Here is a 20,937-nt window from a genome sequence, read left to right on the forward strand (position 1 = left end):
CTAGATCCTTCCTTCCCTGGACACACACACACACACACACACACACACACACACACACACATCTATTTATATCATTTCAATATTCAGAATTATCCAGAATCAGTCTTTTATGTTCAGGCTGTGTTCAGGAAGTAGTCAAGTTGAGAGAACATTCAAAGTCTAGATACCTGTAATATATCCCCCTTCTACCTTTTTCAATCCACTGACTTCAATCAGTGCTGTCTGCTGGGATGCTGGCTGAGCTTGTGGGACTGACCTTGTGCAGGTGTTGTGCAGGTAACTGCAACTGCAGCGAGTTCATGAGTGCACTGGCCATGCTCTGTCCAGGAGACAGCGTTTCATAGCGCTCCTCCCTATCCTCTGACTCCTATATTCTTTCTGTCCTTTCTACATATGTCCTGCTTATTTTAAATCCAAGGGCTCGCCAAGTTTTGGATGAGAGTTAGTAGTATTTAATGGAGAGATTAAAGAAATTTTGTCTAAGACGTGCATGAATCACCATGAATTCTTTTCACTTTCTACCTACTTACTTGAGTCTGAAATCGTCAGCCGTCAGCCTGGCATTGTCAATCTGCAGAACAGCGTTAGCATTGCTGGTGGTAGAAGCGATGATCTAGAAATGGGGGGGGGGCGTTGAATTTTTTTTAAAAGGAAATTTATCACAATAGTTAAAAAAAACAAAGGTTTTTCTAAGGTTAGGAAGTCCAAGTAGCCAGATGTGGTGGTGAACACCTTTAGTCCCAGCACTCAGCAGGCTGATTTCTGTGAGAGCAAGGCCAGCCGGTCTGCACAGTGAGTTCTGGGCCAGCTGGGGCTACAGGGAAACCCTGTTTCAAAAACCAAAACAAACAAACAAGAAGTGCAAATAATAAAAATCAATAAAGTTATTAGTTGATGATTTTTTTTTCAAGACATGGTCTTAACTGTGTACCCGTGGCTGACCCAGAATTCACTTTGTAGACCAGGCTGGCTTTGAATTCACAGAGATCCATCTGCCTCTGCCTCCCAAGTGGCTGGGATTAAAGGCATGTGCCACCACAACTGGCTAATCAATGACATTTTTATCATGTTGTTAACAAATTGAATTTACCTCATGGATATTTCCAATGATAAATTGAAATACCCTCATTACAAATAAGGATGTAATGTTTTTTCCAGTAAAAAGAAATTTAGATAGTAAAGTACATATATATGACTGCAAATATAAAATTTTTTTACCTGGTTTTTAAGATCATCGATGATTGGGAAATATCTACTGTAGTCGTGATCCAGACCTCTGCAGGAGCCAGGCCCAAATTTCTCATACCAGCCCTTGATCTTCTGCTCCAGGTCAGCGTTGGCCTCCTGAAGAGCTTGTACATTATCCAGGTAGGAGGCCAGGCGGTCGTTGAGATTCTGCATGGTTACCTTCTCATTGCCAGAGAGGAGGCCCCCCTCATTCACAGTGAAGCCAGCACAGGAGCTGCCCACCCCTGTATTTCCTCCTGAGGAGCTGCCTCCAAAGGCGCAGGAGAAACCACTTCCAATGCCTGGCACACCACACGCATTCCCAGCTCCGAAGCTGGTGCCCCTGAGTGATCCTGTGCTGGGCCGGGCGTAGGATCTCCTGGATCCACTGGAAAGTCGCAGAGACATGATCTCAGGGCAAGTGTATCACAGAACTGTATTCTCGAAAGCCAGAATGGAGTGCCTTCTGACCCCAACGGTTCTGTTTGCCTTTTTATAGATATTTCCCAAGGGTGTTCTACATGAAATTCTGCCTACATAGGGTAAACCATGGCTTGCCAGCCTCAGCAAGTTAGCATAATTGGATGATTTTTCCTAATTAGTAACTAACTTTGCTGGGTTTATTTCTGTAGGAGGGAACTTGCCCTCAGGTTGGTGGTTATCTGGGAAATGGGTCCAGGTGGAGCAACGTCAGGCTCATTATTATAATTTAAAATTACTGGTGAGTCAGCCTTTGCTTCCACCCTCAGAAGATAAAGCTGATCGCCATCACAGAGCAGGAGTTTGGCAACATGGTTTTGGATTATTAAGCCAAGGCAGGTTTTGAAGTTTCTGAGACTCTACTTTTATTTTCACAATTCTTTCTACATCAGTTGAATTGCAGCCTTGATTTTTCCCACCGGGTCCTTCAATCACCAGGATTTGGTTCATTCATTTGTTTCTTCTGAATTCCTCTGGCCGCTGTTTCTGATGGGAAATTAGCTTCCATTTTGGCTGATGTATGCAACATATTTTGTTAACGCTTATGGCTGGGCAAAGTTGTCGTCTCCTCATCCATTTTGGTAATTAGGAACACACCCCTAATTGCTGTTATGTTTTGTGGCAGTTTGGAAGGACATTAATTTATTTCCTGACCCCACAAAATTTGAAGCCAACTTGGAAGGAACTGTTTCATTTGTCTTCACGTGGTTTATTTAGCTCCGGTGAAAGGCATAGCAAGCTAATGCTTTATTGGGTGTGGGTTCACATATATTTATTGAAAACCCTAAATGTGAAAAAACTCCATTTAAATGACAATTTATAATTTGCATATTTATGTGTCTGTGATGATTTGATATGTGTACACTATGGAATGTCTAAGTCAAGCTAATTAACATATTTGTTCTCTCATATTTTTGTAGTGAGAACATTTAGAATACACTTAGCAATTTTCAAGTCAGAAGTGCATTGCTGTTAACTATAGTCACCTAATTGTATAATAGATCTCCTGGACTTATTTCTTCTAACTGAATTTTTGTACCATTTTACTAAATTTCCCCAATGCATTTCCCTGATGATTAGTTAACACATTTTCATATCCCTGTTGATCATTGGTATGATTTCTTTAAAGGATTGTCTTTTAAATCATGCTCATTCTTTTTGTTACTCAGTTGAGTTCTTTATATATTTTGGATACTAGCAGTCTGTCAGATGCGGAGTTCACAGTGTTTTCTCTCAATATGTAGGTCAGTTCTCTGTTCATTGTTTCCTTTGCTCTGAAGAAGCTTTTTAGCTCCAAGTTTCCTATTTTTTTTTTTTTTTGTGTGTGTGTGTTTGTTGCCTGTGTTTTCAGGGTCATATAAAAATGTTTGTGCATGGGCTTGCGAGATGGCTGAGCAGTTAAAAATGCTTGCTGCTCTTCAAACGACCCAAGTTCAGTTCCCAGTACCCATGGAGCTGTGCACAACCTCCTGTAACTCCAGCTCTAGGGGATCTGATGCCCTCTTCTGGCCTTTGTGGCTATCTGCACATATGTGGCCAGACACAAAACTGAAAGTGAAATCTTTTAAAAAAAGCCTGTCCAGACCTATGTCAAGAGTGCATATGTATGTGTATGTGTGGTGTGTGTGTGTGTGTGTGTGTGTGTGGTGTATGCATGTATTTGTGTGTACACACAAGAGGTCAACTTTGGGCATCTTTCTCTACTGTTCTCCATTTATATATTAAACATTTATTTATTATTATATGTGTATGACATATGTATGTGTGGAGGTGTACATGTTTAATGGTATGGGTGTGGAGGTCAGAGGACAACTTTGTGGAGTTGGTTCTTTCCTTCCATTTAAAAATTTTTTAGATTTATTTTTATCTATATGTACATGTGTGCATCTGTATGTGTGTATGTCACATGTGTGCAAGTACCCACGGAGGTCAGAAGAAGACATTGGATCAGCTTGAACTGGAGTTACAGGTGGTCATGAGCCACCCGACCTGGGTGCTGGGAATTGAATGCAGGTCCTCTGCAAGGGAGATGAATGCTCTTAAGTACTGAGCCATCATGCCAACCCATCTCCACTTTTACATGGGTTCTAGAGTTTAAACTCAGTTCATCAGGTTTGCATGGCAAGACTTTGGCCCACTGAGCCATCTTGCTAACCCCTCCACCTTATCTTTTGAGATAGAGTCTCTCATTGAACTTGGAGCTCACGATTTCACCCAGACTAGCAATCCCCCAGGAGCTGCCTGTCTCTGTATTCTTAGACCTGGGGTTACAGACACATGTTGCTATGCCCTGTTTTTAGGTAGGTGCTGGGACTCTAAACTCAGGTCCTCATGTTTACATAGCAGGCACTTTACCCACTGAGCCATCTCCTTAACCCTATTTAGTACTTTTTCTTTTCTTTTCTTTCCCTTTTTTTTTTTTTTTTTTTTTTTTTTCTGAGGCAGGGTCTTACTTTGTAGCTCTGGCTGGATTGGAGCTCTCTACATAGACTGGGCTGGCCTTGAATGCATAGTAGTCCACCTGCCTTTGCCACTCAAGAGGCATGTACCCACACCTGGCCTTGTTTAGGATTAAGAATTTATTTAATTTGTGTATGTGTATGTGTGGGTGCACTTATGCCATGGTGTATGTTTAGAGGTCATAGGACAACTTTCAAGAGTTGGTTCTTTCCTTCTATCACATGGATCCTGTGGGTCAGGCACTTTACCGACTGTCATCTCCCAAGCACTGAGGATTTTTAAATTTTTGTTTACCACAGATACTGACCTATATTTTTCTTTTAACGCCATTGTCTGGTGTTGGTATAAAGGCAATTATGGCCTCATAAAATGAGTTTGGAAGTATTTCCTTCTCTAATTTTTGAAAAAATGTGAGCAGAGTTAGTATTAGTTCTTCAGTAAACGTTTGGTAGAATTTATATACAAATTTATGGTCCTGGACTTTTCTTGATGGGAAACTTTTAATTTAAAAAATATTTTATTGTTTTTATGTGTATGAGTGTTTCACCTGCATGTATGTAAGTGCACCCATGTCATACAATGCCTGGGGAGGTCAGAAGAGGGCATTGAATCCCTTGGAACTGGAGTTACGGATGGGTGTTATCTTCCATGTGGGTGCTGGGAATTGAAGTCAGGTCTTCTGCAAGAGCAGCCAGCGCTCTTAACTGCCGAGCCATCTCTCCAGCCCTTGGAGTCTTTTTATTGTGGAACCAGTCTTACTACTGGTTTGTTCAGAGCTATCGTTTCTTCAAGTCCAGTGTTGGTCTGTTGTGTTTCTAGCAATGAATCCATCTGTCGGTTTGCTCATAGAAGACTCTTATGACCCTGAGTGCTGCTGTGGAGTCACTGCCGTGTTTCCTCTTCTAGTTCTGATTTTTTTGAAGCTCTCTTTCTCTGTCCCTCTGTGTCTGTCTCTTGGACTCTCTCTGTGTCTCTCTCTGTCTCTCTGTCTCTCTCTTTGTGTCTCTGTCTCTCTTTATCTCTCTCTGTCTTTGTCTCTGTCTTTCTTTTTCTCTCTGTTTCCTCTTCTCCTCTCTTTTTGGTTGCCTGGCCAAGGCTTGTTCGTTTTGTTCATCTTTTCAAAAATTAACTCTTTTATTTATTGTTTCTATTCTTCATCCTCTTCTTTGTTCTCTTTCTCCTTCTCCTTTTCTTCCTCCTCATCTCTATCTTCCTCTTCTTTCTCCTTTGATACAGATTCATTTCTGATGCTGGCCTGGAATGTGCTATAAAGTGCAGGCTAGCCTCAAATTCATGATTCTCCTGCCTCGGCCTCCTGAGTGCTGGACATAAAGGTATCTGCCACTACACCCAACTTCATTTTCTTTTATTTTTATTCCTTAAATTGATTAACCTCATGCATATACTAGATAACATATATGGGATATTTATAGAAAACTGTTCATAGTATTCCCAAAGTAGAAATAATAATTCCACAGTAATATGCACAAGTTTTGACGAATACTCCAAAACTGTTGTCAGTTTGGGTATAAAATGGTATCTCACGTGGTTCCGGTTTTGTTTTTGTAATTGCTAATGTAGTTGAGCATTTTTAATACATTTATTTGTAATTCTGAAATCCTCTTGGCATGCTGACAATGCCTTTCTGTCTTTACCTTCCCTTGCTGCTGCTGGAGTTCTTCCTGTTACTCAGTTGAACAGAACCATCGTTGTTCCTATATCAAGCTTTAAAATCTTCCCTTTGCTGCATTGTGGACTTACTACAACCTGCCTGCATGTGGATTCACTGTTACGTTATTGGTAGTTCACCCTTAGGGATGTCTAGTGAAAAATTTGAGATTTGTCAAGTATTGGTGACAGACTTTTACTTTTTTATTTTTTGTAAATATTGATCTTTTGGAAACAAGGAAGAATACTTAAAGCTTCCAGTCTTTATAGGGAGGATGGCATTCATTAAAAACAAGCAGTTTAGAGTAATCGTTTCTTCTTGCATCGGTTATAAGCCCGTCCAATGCAGACAGGAAAGCCTACTTATCTGTTTAAGTAGGAAAATGTGAAAACAGAAAATGGAAGTTTGATTTCCAGGAAGAACTCCTCAACAGCAGCAATGGAAGATAAAGACAGAAAGGTACTGTCAGTATGCTGAGAAGAATTCAGAATTACAAATAAAGGAAAAGAGAGGAACTCTATTTGGAGACTAAGGAAGGATAATGATGACTGGCTGTCATAAGATAAAGTGGGTGAGGGGCTGGAGAGATGGCTTAGCAGTTAGGAGCACCCACTGCTCTTGAAGAGGACCTGGGTTCAATTCCCAGCAACCACATGACAACTAAAAATCATCTGTAACTCAAGTTCCAGAGGATCCAATGCCCTCTGCTGACCTCCGCGGGCATTGCATGACAGGGGTGGACTTACATGCAGGCAATACAGTCATACACATAAAAAGAAGATAAAGCAGGTCAGGTGCTGAGCTTGCACAATAGTAAGTTTTCCACCAGTTTTGAGAGAGCTGAGCATGTGACTCTAGTCCTGCAATTTCTAGGGCAAAGCTTCTATGACCCTGACAGTCAGACTAGACTAATGAAGCATAGTGAGGGAATCTGTAGTCTAAACAGGAGAAAACCAATGACCAGAATTAGTTAATATGGGACAGAGAAGAAAACTGCTGGGAGAGAAGTTGGAGCTAACCAACTAATATAGAGGAACTTGGCAGAGAGCTAGAGCATGGCAGAGGACGGGAGCATGGGCAGAGGATGGGATTATGGGCAGAGGGCGGGAACATGGGCAGAGGACAGGATCATGGGCAGAGGGCAGGAGCATGGGCAGAGGACGGGATCATGGGCAGAGGGCAGGAGCATGGGTAGAGGACAGGATCATGGGCAGGGGCCAGGAGCATGCGCAGGGGGCAGGAGCATGGGTAGAGTTCACACCCTCTCTGCTAGTAGCCACACTCCTCACCACGTCATTGATGACTGTGCACACAACACCCTGCCTGTCTATGGCCCATCTTTGGTGACAGTAGACTCTTATTGGGAAAACAGAATGTGCCTCAGTGAAATTCCTATGGGGATTCTGTTTTATGCCTTAGAACTATGATAGTTAATCTTGGTTGTCAATTGACTGGATCTGGAATCAATTAAGAGGCCTGCCTCTGGTGGGTCTGTCAGGGTATTTTCTGGAAGGATTAACTGGGAGGGGAAGAACCTCCTCAAGAGTGTGTGTCACCTTGTCACAGTAGCTCAGATATAAAAAGATCTGAGGGAGAAGCTGCTGCTTTTGGCCTGCTGGCCTTCACCTCCTGCTGGTGAATGCATCTGTCCTATTGCTACTGTAACCATTGCCACCACTGCTGCCTCCATCTTTCGCTGCCATTGAAACCCCCCTTCTTTGCCTTCCTGACATGAACCAAAGACAAATGGCCCTCAGCTCCTCCAGGCCCTCAGTACCGATTGGGGTTGCTGAGGCATCCAGCCTCATGGGCTGAACAGATACTGTGTTCTACCCTTTCCAGCGTGAAGAAGGCATGTTGGATTATCTAGACTGTACTGTGTAAACCAATCTAACACTTCTCTTTTGAACAGCTATTTTGAACAGTTCATTCTATTCGTTCTGTCCTCCTAGAGAACCCTGACTAAATACAAGGACTCCTGTCACCACGGGGGAGAAGTTCTGGATTTGAATCTCGGCCCCACCACACCTCAGCCATGTAGCCCTAGGGAAATACCGTTGTCTCTTTGAATATGTATTTCTTTGAATATGTATAAAGTATGCTCAAGCTCAGTAAATGTAGGATACTGTCGTTATAGTTCTGCCTTCAAAATCACTTCTGACTTAATCCAATTCCATAGCACTGAAATTATAGCTTTGATCATCATGGTTGGTGCCATTCATGACGAAAGACCCCACAAAGAAATCAACATTTAAGAACACTATCTTCAGGTTGGGGTCATTTATATTATTCAAGAGTTGGAAATAACAGCAATAAGGTCTTGTAGATCCGCCCTCAGAGGACCCAGCACCGTGAGGTGACGTGTTCCAGTGAATGTGCCATTCTGAACTCCATGTTCTCTATACTCCAGTTTGTTAGAACTCTTCAGTGACACCTGTCATACATGTTGGAAATCCAGGTTTTCTACCGCTGCCTCCCTCGTTCCACCCAAGTGGAAAACTCACTTTATCTCAGCATTCTGATGCTTTTCAGCACCAGCTGCACATCCTAAGATGATTGGGTCAGAATGTCAGGCATGACGTTTTAATAATAATAATGATCTCAATTCTTGATGTTTGGTTTTTAGCCTCAGCCTTTAAAGGCCGCACCATCTCTTCAGCCCTTAATTAATTCTTGAGAATTTCATACATGCATACAGTGTATTCTGATCACATTCACTCTTTCACTCCGCTTCCTAACACCTCCTAGATCTACCTCCACCCCCTTCCAACTTCACGTCCCCCCACTTTTTATAACCTCTCGAGTTCCATTTGTGCTGTTCATATACGCAGAGCTGTGGGGCCATCCACTGGAGCATGGTTGACCTACCAGGGGCCACACACGTTAAGAAAACCAACTCTCCTTCCCCTAGCAGCCATCAACTGTCATTAGCATCTCAGCTACTGGTGGGGACTGGTGAACTCCTCCCTCCTCCATGTTGGAATGTTCACTGACTTGATCTCGTGCAGGTCCTGTGCAGGCAACCACAGCTGCTGTGAGTTCATGAGTGAAGCAGTCATGTCGTGTCCAGAATACAATGTTTTGCTCTGATCTTCCCCGTCTTCTGGATCTTCAATCTTTCTCCCTCTTCTAAGATGTTCCTTGAGCCTCAGGGGCAGGGGTGTGATATAGCTGTCCCATTTATTGCTAAACACTCCACAGACATTTCTCTACCTTTTGGTAAGTTGAGTTTCTGTATTAGCTGTTGCCCAGTGCACAAAATGTGAGGCATGAGCTTGTGTGCAGGAGGATGCTGGTGAGATTTAGACTGCATCTCATGCTTGAGTAGGGGGGTTCAAAGTTTGTCAGTCATCACCATGGGTGGGGAGAGGGGAGATGTACATGTTGCAAAATGGAAGAATAGCTAACCAGGTTCAGATCAACAAACACTCAAGGATCATCTAGGCATCAGAAGGGCAAACAAATCCTAATGATCAATGGATACATAAATTTTTACATCTGTAGAATCCCAAATTCCAAGAGATAGGTCATTTACATAAGTAATTGGGGACAGAGAGTAGGGCTAAAACCCTTTCCTATTTATTGTGCTATTAATTGAGGTGAATGTGATTGTGAGACGAAGCCTTACAGTGTCCTGGGTGTGGTTGTATGGAGATCAACTGTGGAAATGGAAAAGATGCAGATTCATAAAAAATAATTTGAAGCAGAAGAATTCTTCATGAAATAGCAAAAGGCCCACAGAATAAAAACGAAAATACAGATACACTAAGGTTTTTCCTTTTCTTGGAAAGAGTTAAAAAAGTTGAGAAGCGTAGACAGATAGGGGAATGGCGGTGATGTGGGAAGGGAAGCATGAAAAAGGTGCCTTTCCCCCTGGAGTCGGATTTGCCTTTTTTGCTGAGAAAGGCAGGAAACTTCAGATACCCCCAGTAAAGCCAAAATTGTCCACGGGAACAATATATGTTTTCCAAAAGACGGCTCATCAAGGACAGTAGGTAAACTGTATTTACTTAGGACCAATACGATGTATAACCCTGGATTTCCAGAACTCTGCTCTTATCCCTAGGTCTAAACAATACCCCACAAACCTACCTTACAACTTTGCAGAAGGAAATTCTTTGACTTTTAACCTTGTGTTAAGATATGCCCTTTGAGCAATGCCGAAAAGAGAAGGGGAAGTTTCTCAGTAACCTTTAGCACTACGCCTTAGGAGTCACTAACATCTTATGTATACCCATTATAAAGACACCTGTGTGACTCTCCCTGGAGAAGCCCACACCCATGCTTGGGTACATCTGAGTCTTTCCCTGAGCATCTCTTTTTCTATCAACCCCTGTGCTTCAGATCTATGTAAAAAAAAAAAAAAAAATGCCATTTGGCAAACATCCAACTCTGCTTCGTATTGGCTCCCCTTGAAATTCTTCCCTTTGTCAAAGCCAAGAGTACCAGTGTCTCCATCTGTGTTACCCATGAGACCATGAGGAGAGGAAGAAAAGGAAACATGATTCTAGTCCTTTGACTTCTAAGAACAGACATGAATGATTTTCTTGGGTTACTTGACCAATGGGATATTGCAAACGCGATTGTTTCATTTTATGAATGACCTTTTCCTCCTTCACAATGCTTTGGCTGTCACCCGCTGCTCCATTGTGATGTTGCTTATTTTAGAGGATTTTTCTTCAACGGAGTGCACTCTCAGGGAAAGGAGATTGCCAAGCTGATCTAGTTCTTCAACCATTGTTCTGACAAATGTTTCTTCTGTTGAGTCTAAAATGAAATAAGTGAAAGTTCAGTAAGCATTCTTAACAAGCTGAAAGGTATTTATTTAGTCATGAGAGGTATGCTTTTTAAAATTGTTTTTTGTAAGTTCTCAGTAAATTGAGATACAATACTGTTTAAAGTCAATGCTTAATAAGATCTAGGAATATCTATCTTCCTCCATTCCTCCCTCGCTCCCTCCCTCCTTCCCTCCTCCTTACATCATTTCTCTCTCTCTCTCTCTCTCTCTCTCTCTCTCTCTCAGCAGTGGGTGCTTGAAATTAAAATAATATAAGCACCAGGTAAGTATAGGCCTGGAACAAGCAATGTCTGCTCCCCTCCCCTGCCCTCCCCTCTCCTCCCCTTCCTTCCCCTTCCCTTCTCTTCCCTTCCCATCTCTTTTTTCTGGAGTTGGGAATTGAACCTAGGGCCTCACAGCCTACTAGACAAAGGCTTTACCTCTGAGCTTTATCTCCAGCCCTCTTTTTGCTTTTTATTTTGAGACAGTCTTGTTGAGGCGCTGAGGCTGGTTTTCAACTCACTTTATAGCCTAGACAGGCCTTGAATTTACAATCCTGCTGGTACAGTTTGCCAAGTACCCAGGACTACAGGCATCTGTCACCGGATCTGGCTATTGCCTTCTTTTAAATACCAACTTCCCCTATTTTTGTCGTTTAAAATAAAGTAGCTTATTAAAGTAGAACTGTAAAGAATGCATTCCAGGCATGAAGATGTTGGAGGGTTAATTCTTCATATCAGTCATTGTATAATTTGACCAAATCTGCTCTATAGGGATAAAAAATTTAAAGAATTGTCAGGCCAACATGGTTGCACACACCTGTAACCCTAACAAGTGAGAGATCAAAGAAGACTATGGGTTCTACATCAGCTTGGGCTACATGGCAAAATTTGAAAAGAAAAAAAAAGTCACAATACCCTCTCATTGATTCATTCACTAGACCCAAACTTAGAAATAAAATTTGTTTAGTGAATAAATAGCTCATATAATACATCTGATGGAGTTTAAAGGGATTACATTAAGGGCTGTGGAAATGGCTCAGTTGGTGAAGTGCTTGCTGTGCAAGTATGAGGACCTGAGTTCGATCCCCAGAACCCACGTAAAAGCCAGGCGTGGTGATGCACACTAGCAATCCCAGCACTGGCGAGGCAGAGACAGGGGAATCCCTGGGGGTTCCCTGGCCAGCCAGCATGGCCAAATTGACAAGTTCCAGACCAGTGAGAGACCCTGCTTCAAAAAACAAGGCAGAGAGCACTGGGGAAGACATCTGAGGTTGGTCTCTGCCTTCCACATGCATGAGCACACACATGGACCTGCAGACACTCATACATGAACATGCATCTGAACACATACAACACAGACACACTCAGAATTACTTCAAGTAAAACCCTTTCCCCACCTTTGACTTCATTTACAGGCTTGCTGTCTTTTAGTTTGTAGCACGTGGGCTTGCTTCTTCTGTGGAGAGAATAGATTATGGTATTTTCTTTCAAGAAGAGCTCATAAATATGAATTGGAAATGGTAGTTTTTAAAGATTTATTTTAGTATTTATTTATTTATTTATTTATTTATTTATTTATTTATTTATGTGTGTATGACATGTGTGCAGGTACTCTTGGAGGTCAAAAGAGGGTGTCTGATCCTTTCCCCTGGAGCTGTAGTTACAGGCAGTTGTGAATCCCCTGAACTCTGGTCCTTTTGAAGAGCAACCAGTGCTCTTAACCATTTTTGGAGTTCTAGCTTAAATTGTTCTATTTTAAAAAATTTTATTTATTAATTTAAAAATTTTATGTGTATGAGTTATTGCCTGCATGTATGTGAGTGCACCTGTATTGTGCAATGCCGCAGAGGTCAGAAGAAGGCTTCGGATTCCCCTGGAACTGGAGTTAAGGACAGTTCGTAGCTGCCATGTGGGTGCTGGGAATCGAACCTGGGTCCTCTGCAAGAGCAGTCAGTGCTCTTAACCGCTGAGCCATCTCTCCAGCTCTGAAAACATGTTTTGGAGTTCTAGTTTCAATAAGTTTTAAATTGTTCTATTTTTAAGGCATGTCAGCAAGCTTTTCATGATTTCAGCATAGTGAAAAAAGATTTATTAAGTGGATAGTCATGACCAGATGCTATCTTCTTCATTTAGCAACATGGGAACCCCAAATTCTTCTTCTGACTTTTCACTCAACAGGCCAGTGAGCATGTTTAGAGTGCCTACTCTGTGAAGGAGCTGGACTAGGCACTGTAGAAAAATAAAGACCTAAGAAACACACATCGTTTATAGTGTTAGGAAAGAAAACGTTCATGTAAAGTTATGCTTAACATTGATTAAAACATGCTGTGTGGTAAGTGGAGGGTGAATGGTCTCTAAGTACTGAGGAGGCAGTGTCACTGCAAGGTGAGACAGCCTGGAGAGGGCTCCCCTGGCCTCGGAGGATTCAGATGTCAGCTCTTCACAGTGTGAACATGGGCAAGCATTTAGTAACAGCCTCTGAGGACATATGTGTGTAAGCCTCTGTCAAAGCACTTTTCCTACACAGTGAGGTGCTGTGATTGAGAGCAGTTACGTATGGCTCTAGTGTTATCACAGCTTTACCAACAAGAAAACTGTGGTTCAAAGAGATTAAGCCATGCGCTCACACTCACTCAATATGTGATTCACACTCAGGGCTGCAATTCTAGGGCTTTTTGGGTCTTGGCTAACAAACTCTGATGCCTCTCTAATGAGATCTTGAAAGGGAGCTATGGGTATCACCATATCACCAATGCAATTAAATCTTCTTAATCATCTCTCTGAACTTTCATAGAGGGTGTGTGTGTGTTAATTAATGAAATAATAATAAAATAGGATGAGTCATTAAATGTGTTTATAGGCAAGCCAGGGCTACATAGTGAGACCCTGTATAGAAAAATGTTTAAATATAAATCACAGAATGCAAATTTTCTCTTGGAACAAAGTACTAGAATTGTTGAGAATTTTATATTTAAATGCCTTTTAGTAATTATACAGACAAATATTCTGCATACTCAGATCTCTGGTTTCTAGGCTGGGTGTGGTGGTGCATGTGTGCAATCATAGCACATAGGAGGCTCAGGCTGAAAGACCTTAGTGTTCAGTGTTTGAGCTATGGAATGAGACTCTGTCTCAAAAAACCCAGACTCAAACCCAAATGAACCAAAAACCAAAAACCAAAAAATTCCCAAAACTTTAATTTTCAAATTTCTATTTTCATTGTACTTCGATGCAATAATGTTATGTACATGAATATGATTTTTAAGAAACTCTAGGCTACTATATATGTATATGTATATAATATAAAATATGATAATAGGAGCTAGAGAATGGTTAAGCACGGTTGCTCTTCCAGAGGACCCTATTTGGGGTCCCAGCACCCACATGGCAGCTAACACCAGTTTTTAACTCCAGTTCCAGGGGATCTAGTGCCCTCTTCTGGCCTCTGTGGGCATTGCACACATGTGGTATACTTACATGTAAACAAAACATTCATTCATACACATAAAATAAAAATAAATAAAATGTTAAAATGTAAAATACTAAATAAATATTTGCACAATATATGCTAGATTTATAGACATGTCAAATGTATGTACCACATAGCATATTTATATAATAATCTCTATGAACACCTTGTTGCTGTGAGGTCAATCTTCTCTCATGCCCACCTTACCTCTGCTCTCCGTCTAGTAAGGTGCAATATGTTTCGATCTCCTGTTCCAGGCATGTTTTGATGCCCAGCAGCTGCTCGTGCTCCAGCTTCTGGCCTTCCGTCTCCGTCCGAATCTGCTGCAGTTGCTCTTCCTTCGCTCCGATCTGGTCCTGGATTTGTTGGAGTTGAGCATAGTAATTTCCTTCAGTCTCAGCCAATGAGCTTTCATAGGACTGTTTCTGAAAGAACAGAGTAAAGCTTAAATGATCAAGAGAGAGTGGCATGTCCATACTTTAAACATTCTCAAGGTAAAAAGGGATATTTGAACAAGGTATAAGTATTTTCAATTGGAAATCAAAACGGGCAAGATTTAAAAGAATGTCTTTTTTCATTGAAAAACTTCAGGGTTAGGGATTGGTGGGTCAGAAGTCATGTTTATGGATGGAATTCTTTTTATTTTAATTTTTTATGTGTATGTGTGTTTTGCCTTCATGTATGTAAGTACAACCATGTTATGCAATGCCCATGGAGGACAGAAGAGGGTATCAGATGCCCTGGAATTGGAGTTGTAGACAGTTGTTAGCTGCCATGTGGGTGCTGGGAACCCAACCTGGGTCCTTTGCAAGAACAGTCAGTGCTCTTAACTGCTGAGCCATCTCTTCAGCCCCTATGGATAGAATTCTTGATACTTAATATAACATATTTTTAGTCATATAATTATACATACCATATATAGTATTATAACTATCCATTTTACTTATGTGTTACTTACCTATGCATATATAATGTTGTGTTCTGGTTGTGGTTTGAGTATGTCCCTCCAAGGATTTGTGTATCAGAAACTTAGTCTCAGTGTGCTGCTGTTAAGATATGTGGGAATCTTTAAGAGTTGGGGCATAGAGGAGGTTATTAAATCACTAGGGGCACTGTTCTTAGAGTAAATAGAGTTGTAGTGGGACACTGGTTAGTTCTCCTGAAAGCTTCTGTCATGATGCCATGTGCCAAGATGTGATGTAGTCAGGGAGGGATTTGCCAGAGTTAGGGACATGCTATTTGAGTTTTTAAGTGCCCACAAGCTGTAAGCTCTTCTCTTTGCAAGATATCCAGCTTCAGGTATTTTGCTGTAGTAAAAGAAAGTGGGCAGGTACACATATTCAGTTCAATGACAACTGTTTTGTTTTGTCTTTTTGTGATAGGATCTCCCTGTAGTTCCAGCTGACCTGGAGCTTGCTATGTAGACCAGGCTGGCCTCAAGCTCACATAGACCCTCCTGCCTCTACCTCCCAAGTGCTAGAATTAAAGGCCTGCACCACCACGACTGGCAAATGGCAGTTCTTACATACCATAGCCATTAGGGACAGATGACAGTTCTTTCTTACATACCATAGCCATTAGGGATTGAAGTTCTATCTCCAGGGTTTGCAGGTTGCGTTTCAGTTCCGTCAGCTCATTTCTGGCTGCCGTGGCCGCTCCTGCATCATCTGAAATCTGTTGCTGCAGTGAAGCACTCTGAAGAGGAATTGTCAGAAGGGTTAGTGATCTGCTTGACCGCTTTCCAAACAAGCCCCTCCTGTGTAACGTGCGGTAGATGTACCTTCTCTTTAAAGCAAGCCTCTGCATCTTTGCGATTCTGCTCAGCCAGATCCTCATACTCAGCCCTCATGTTGTTCAACACGGCGGTTAGATCCACTCCGGGCGCGGCGTTCATCTCCACGTTTATGTTCCCTCCGGATGCGTTTTGCAGGACTTCCATTTCCTGGAAAGGGGTAAAGCATTAATACTCCAGGGAGGATTTTGAAATGATGCTCACGGCCTGCTGTGAGATGAATTGTGGGTTTGGAGGAGACCAGGGTACAAAGCTGGTCTGCAGACTTCCTTACCTCCTCATGGTTTTTTTGGAGGTATGTCAGCTCCTCACTGAGAGCCTCAAACTGCAAGTCCAAGTCAGTTGCTGAATGGGTCAGCCCTTCCAACACTTTTCGAAGTCCGTTGGTGTCCGCCTCAACGGTCTGGTGTAGAGCAAGCTCATTTTCATACCTTACAGGTCAGGAAAGGTCAGGTTAGAATTGTGACCGCAGGCAGGGCAAGGCTCAGCTTGTAAAGACATTTTGTGTGCTGAGAGACGCAGTGTTCTGTGTACGCTTCTGCGTGTTCTTGCGATGGCACACTATTAAGCTAGCTTGAGATACCTACAGTTTATAAAGATCATTATTGTGTGTCTCTTTGGTGTGTGTATGTGTTCATGTGTGTGTATGTGTATGTGCGGGTGCATGTGTACGCATGTGGAAGTCAGAGATCAACTTGGATATCGTTCTCACTTTCCACCTTATTTAAAATAATTGATTTATTCTGGGTGTAGTGGCACATGCCTTTAATCCCAGCACTTGGGAGGTAGAGGTAGGCGGATCTCTACAACTTCAAGGACAGCCTGGTCTCCATAGTGAATTCAGGCTAGCCCTGGCTACAGGGAGACCCTGTCTCAAAAAGACCCCCCAAAATTATTTTATTTATTATTTTTATTTTTTCCTGTGTATGAGTATATTAGCTGCATGCATGCAAGTGCATCCATGTTGTGCAGTGCCCACGGAGGTCAGAAGAGGGCGCTGGATCCCCTGGAACTGGAGTCAAGGACAGCTGTTAGCTGGTCATTTGGGTTCTGGGAACTGCACCTGGGTCCTCTGCAAGAGCAGCCAGTGTTCTTCACTGCTGAGCCACCTCTCCAGCCCCCTCCATCTTATCTTCTGAGACAGGATCTCTCACTGAACCTGGACATCACCAATTCAGCTAGACTGGCTGCCCGGTGAGCCCCAGAGATCCCCCTGCCACCACCTCCTCAGCACCGAGATTACTCATGTATGCTGCTATGTCCAGCTTTATGTGTGAATATTGGGGATTTGAACTCAGGTCCTCATGCTTGTGTGGCAAGCATCATTTACCCACTGAGTCATCTCCATAGCCTCTATAAATATTGTTTTAGAGGTCTTATTCTTTACAGTTGATCTTTGTCATCCAATGGATTTAATGCTTGAATAAAATCGTGTTAGGTTTTTAAATTTTATGCGATCTCCTTTTATGAGGGTGTATTAAATTATTTTTTTCCAGTCTTTATTTTTTCTTGAGACAGGGTCCCCTTGTAGCTCCAGGTGGCCTGGAACTCTCTACATAGACCAGGCTGGACTCAAACTTATAGAGATTTGCCTGCTTCTGCCTCCCAAGTGCTGGGATTAAAGGCATGTGCTACCATGCCTGGATAAATTCTGTCTTAATTATCTAGAATGACTTTATTAAAACATTTTGGCTTCAGGGGCTAGAGAAATGGCTTAGCAGTTAAGAGCACTGGCTGCTGTTCCAGAGGGCCCCGGTTCAATTCCTAGCATCCTCATGGTGGCTAACAAATCCATAACTCCAGTTCCAGGGCCTCAGACACCCTCTTCTGGTCTCTGTAGGCATTGCATGCATGTGGTACATTTACATACATACAGGCAAAACACTTAAACACATAAAATAAAAATAAATAAATTCAAAAAATGTATTTCGGTTTTAAAAGCAAATGATATGTTCTTTAGTTCAGCTGTAGTCTTAACCATTGTTAGTATAATAACCCTTTCCTTTCACCTACTTCATCCTGAAGTCATCAGCCGTGAGCCTGGCATTGTCATTTTGAAGAATAATACTGGCATTGCAGGCGGTCACAGAAATGATCTGCAGAAGTAGATTGTGCACAGTGTTAAATACCGAAAGTCAGAGGACATTCCAATGTTAGGGTAGGTCTGTATCAAGCATCCATGTTAGCATCTTAATTCGGCTAGTAAAAGAAATTTGGGTTTGGGAATGTAGCTCCGTCTTAGAGTTCTTTCTGAGCATGTTAGCTAAAAACAACCAAGAAATCTGGATTTTCAAAACAAAATTAGTACTTTTTTTAAAAAATGGTACTGAGGATTGAACCTAGGGCCTTGTATGTTCTAGGCAAGCACCCTGCCACTAAGCTATATTCCTAGTCCTGGTTTTACTTTTTACTTTGAGACAGTCTCACTAAGTTGCCCAGGCTACCTTGACCTTACAATCTCCCTCTTTTGGCCTCTGGAGTAGCAGGGATCTCAGGACTATGCCACCAGGCCCTGCTCAATTATATTGATTTCAAAGCTATTTTTTTTCATTATTTGACTCTACAAATTTTTATTGCCAGGTACCATGCTTAACACTGGGGATGAAGAGTGAACAAATCCTATAGTTCATAAATTTGCTAAGTACATTTGAAATTATTTATTATTTAACTTGTTTATGGTACTGAGGATTGGTATGAGAGCCCTGGGCACACCGGGCAAAGCTCTACCACTGAGCTGTAGTGCCAGCTTTTTTTAATTTTGAGACAGGCTCTCTAAGTTACCCAGGCCAGCCTCTGTTTTGAGTTGGATGCCTCAGCCTCTGGAGTAGCCAGGATGATGAACATGTGCCCCCACACCCTGCCGCTAAATACTTTTCCTATTCTCTTTTCTTTCAGCTATGCCTACCTGACATCGACAGCCGAAGTGTGCAAAGCTGCATCTCTTACCTGTCTTTTCAAGTCCTCGATGACTGAGAAATACCTGCTGTAGTCCTGATCAAGCCCACGGCCACAGCCAGGCCCGTATTTCTCATACCAGCCCTTAATCTTCCTCTCCAGGTCTGTGTTGGCCTCCTCCAGAGCTGCTACGTGCTCCAGGTACAATGCCAGACGGTCATTGAGGTTCTGCATGGTCACCTTCTCATTCCCAGAGAGGAGTCCAGGCTCGCTTCCAGGGAAGCCAGTGCCGTTGCCACCTCCCAACCCCTCCCCGCCATTGCTAAAGCTTCCTCCAGCAGAGACACCTCCAAGAGTGCAAGAGAAGCTGCTTTCTGCTCCTGGTCCAATACACACATTCCCAGCCACAAAGCCTGCCCCTGCCCTAGACAGCCTGACAGACCCGGCCCGAGAGCAGATCCTGGATCCCCCAGAAAATCGAAAAGACATGGTGACAGCACGCGACCCTTTCTCCAGAGAGTTGTGAAGCCAAGGTCCACCTTCCGCGTTGCCACTGGCTTTTATGGCATTCAATCTCAGCTGTGCCCACCTGTAATAAAATATTACTCCTATCCTAATTGCTGTTTTTCACAATTGAGCAATTTTTAATAGTGTCCAGTAGGTGGCAAGATGCCCTGAGGATGTTTTTTATATATGAAAAAGGTGCCAGGCAGAACAGTACTAATTCATAGCCTGTTGATGTTAGTAATGCTAAATCAGAGCCCTGTAGGTCACAAAGAAGAAGCCATCATTTGCTTTCAAAGATGTATGTGTGCATCCTTTTGACCTCTGGAATATAGACTGCCCCCAACATAACAAAGAATTCAAATAAATGTATTTCAACTGCCCACTTTACTGTTTCTCTTTTTAAATTATTTTTACTGTTTCTCTTTATTATTTTTATATTATGTGTATGAGTGCACACATGTAAGTGCACCCTGTCACGCAATGCCTGTGAAGGTCAGTAGAGGATGTCAGATTCCCTGGAGCTGGAGTTATGGATGGTTGTTAACTGTTATGTGGGTGCTGGGAATTGAACCCAGGTCCTCTACTAGAGCAGCCCAGTGCTCTTAACTGCTGAGCTATCTCTCCAGCCCATTTACTTTCTTACTGAAACCAGAAACTCTCAATATCTAGTTATGTTCTGATAGCAAGAGTTACTGAGTCGATTTATTTTTATGTGTGCATCTGTGTGCATGTATAAGTGCATGATCATGCATGTTTGTGTGTGCAGGTGCATATGTGTGTAAGTGGGTGTGCATGTGTGTGCATATGTGTATGGAGGTCAGAGACAACCACAGGTATTGTTCTGTTATTCACCTTGTAGTTTTTTTGAGAAAGGTCTCTCACTGGCCTGGAGCTTATGGAATAGGCTGGCTGACCAGTGAGCCTTAGGGACCTACCTGCTCTACTTCCCCATTGCTGGGATTGCCAGTATGCACCACTGAGCCTGGATGTTTTTACATTGGTTCTGGGGATCAAACCCAGGTCCTCTCTCCAGCCCCTTGAATTTGTTTTTAATACATTGAAAACAATAATAGAAGTCCTATAGTAACGCGTGTTGATGGAGATTTATATTAAATTTTTTTTCTTTGCTCATCATTTTTTAAAATCTTTTGGGATGGGGGTCTTATGTAGCTAAGGCTGGCTTTCATCCTCAGACCTCAGCCTTCTGAGTGCTGGGAAAACAGATATGTGCTACTGCGACCGGCGAGATTTCTTGGTTTGATCTAGGAGTAGAACATCAATTCAACTAACTTCTAGACTCCAAATTGTTCACTTCTTTTCCTCAAAACAACAACAAACATTTTTTTGAGTCAGGGTTTTATCATATAGCCCTGGCTGGCTTGGAGCTTGCTCTATGAACCAGCCTGATCTTGACCTTGTGTGATCCTTTTGTTGTCTCTGCTCCGCGGTGCTGAGATCACAGGCCTGTACCACCTCCCACCGCCATTGTTCTTTAGTTTGTATCTGTATATAAAGCATTATTGTTCTGAGACATGAGCTTCATACTGATCAGTGGGGACTGACATTTATAAAGGAGGTGGGTGTTTCCATCACTCCTAGAAAATCCATGACTTGATACTTTGGAAATTGGTTGCCATGGAGAAGCAGATGCTTTCTTCT

General features: G+C 42.4%; 2 protein-coding genes across 2 annotated transcripts in view; both read right to left on the bottom strand.

The window, feature by feature from the left end:
* The window catches only part of Krt25 (keratin 25), an 8,386-nt gene extending 6,691 nt beyond the window's left edge, over positions 1 to 1,695 (bottom strand). The window contains exons 1-2 of the mRNA XM_008835188.2: positions 1,219 to 1,695; positions 531 to 613 (exon numbers count right to left, since the gene is read on the bottom strand). Of these exons, the coding sequence (XP_008833410.1) occupies positions 531 to 613; positions 1,219 to 1,635 (500 nt within the window). The 5' untranslated portion in view covers positions 1,636 to 1,695. The remainder of the gene's footprint in view (positions 1 to 530; positions 614 to 1,218) is intronic.
* Positions 1,696 to 10,451: 8,756 nt separating this feature from the next.
* Krt26 (keratin 26) lies at positions 10,452 to 19,260 on the bottom strand. The gene is made up of 8 exons (XM_008835358.1): positions 18,823 to 19,260; positions 17,890 to 17,972; positions 16,151 to 16,307; positions 15,865 to 16,026; positions 15,654 to 15,779; positions 14,292 to 14,509; positions 12,013 to 12,071; positions 10,452 to 10,603 (listed from the first exon to the last, which is right to left on the bottom strand). The coding sequence occupies exons 1-8, from the start codon at positions 19,258 to 19,260 to the stop codon at positions 10,452 to 10,454; spliced, it is 1,395 nt and encodes a 464-aa protein (XP_008833580.1).
* Positions 19,261 to 20,937: the final 1,677 nt, after the last annotated feature.

This window comes from Nannospalax galili, unplaced genomic scaffold, assembly GCF_000622305.1.
Source record: "Nannospalax galili isolate Female #2095 unplaced genomic scaffold, S.galili_v1.0 scaffold137, whole genome shotgun sequence".
NCBI lineage: Eukaryota > Metazoa > Chordata > Mammalia > Rodentia > Spalacidae > Nannospalax > Nannospalax galili.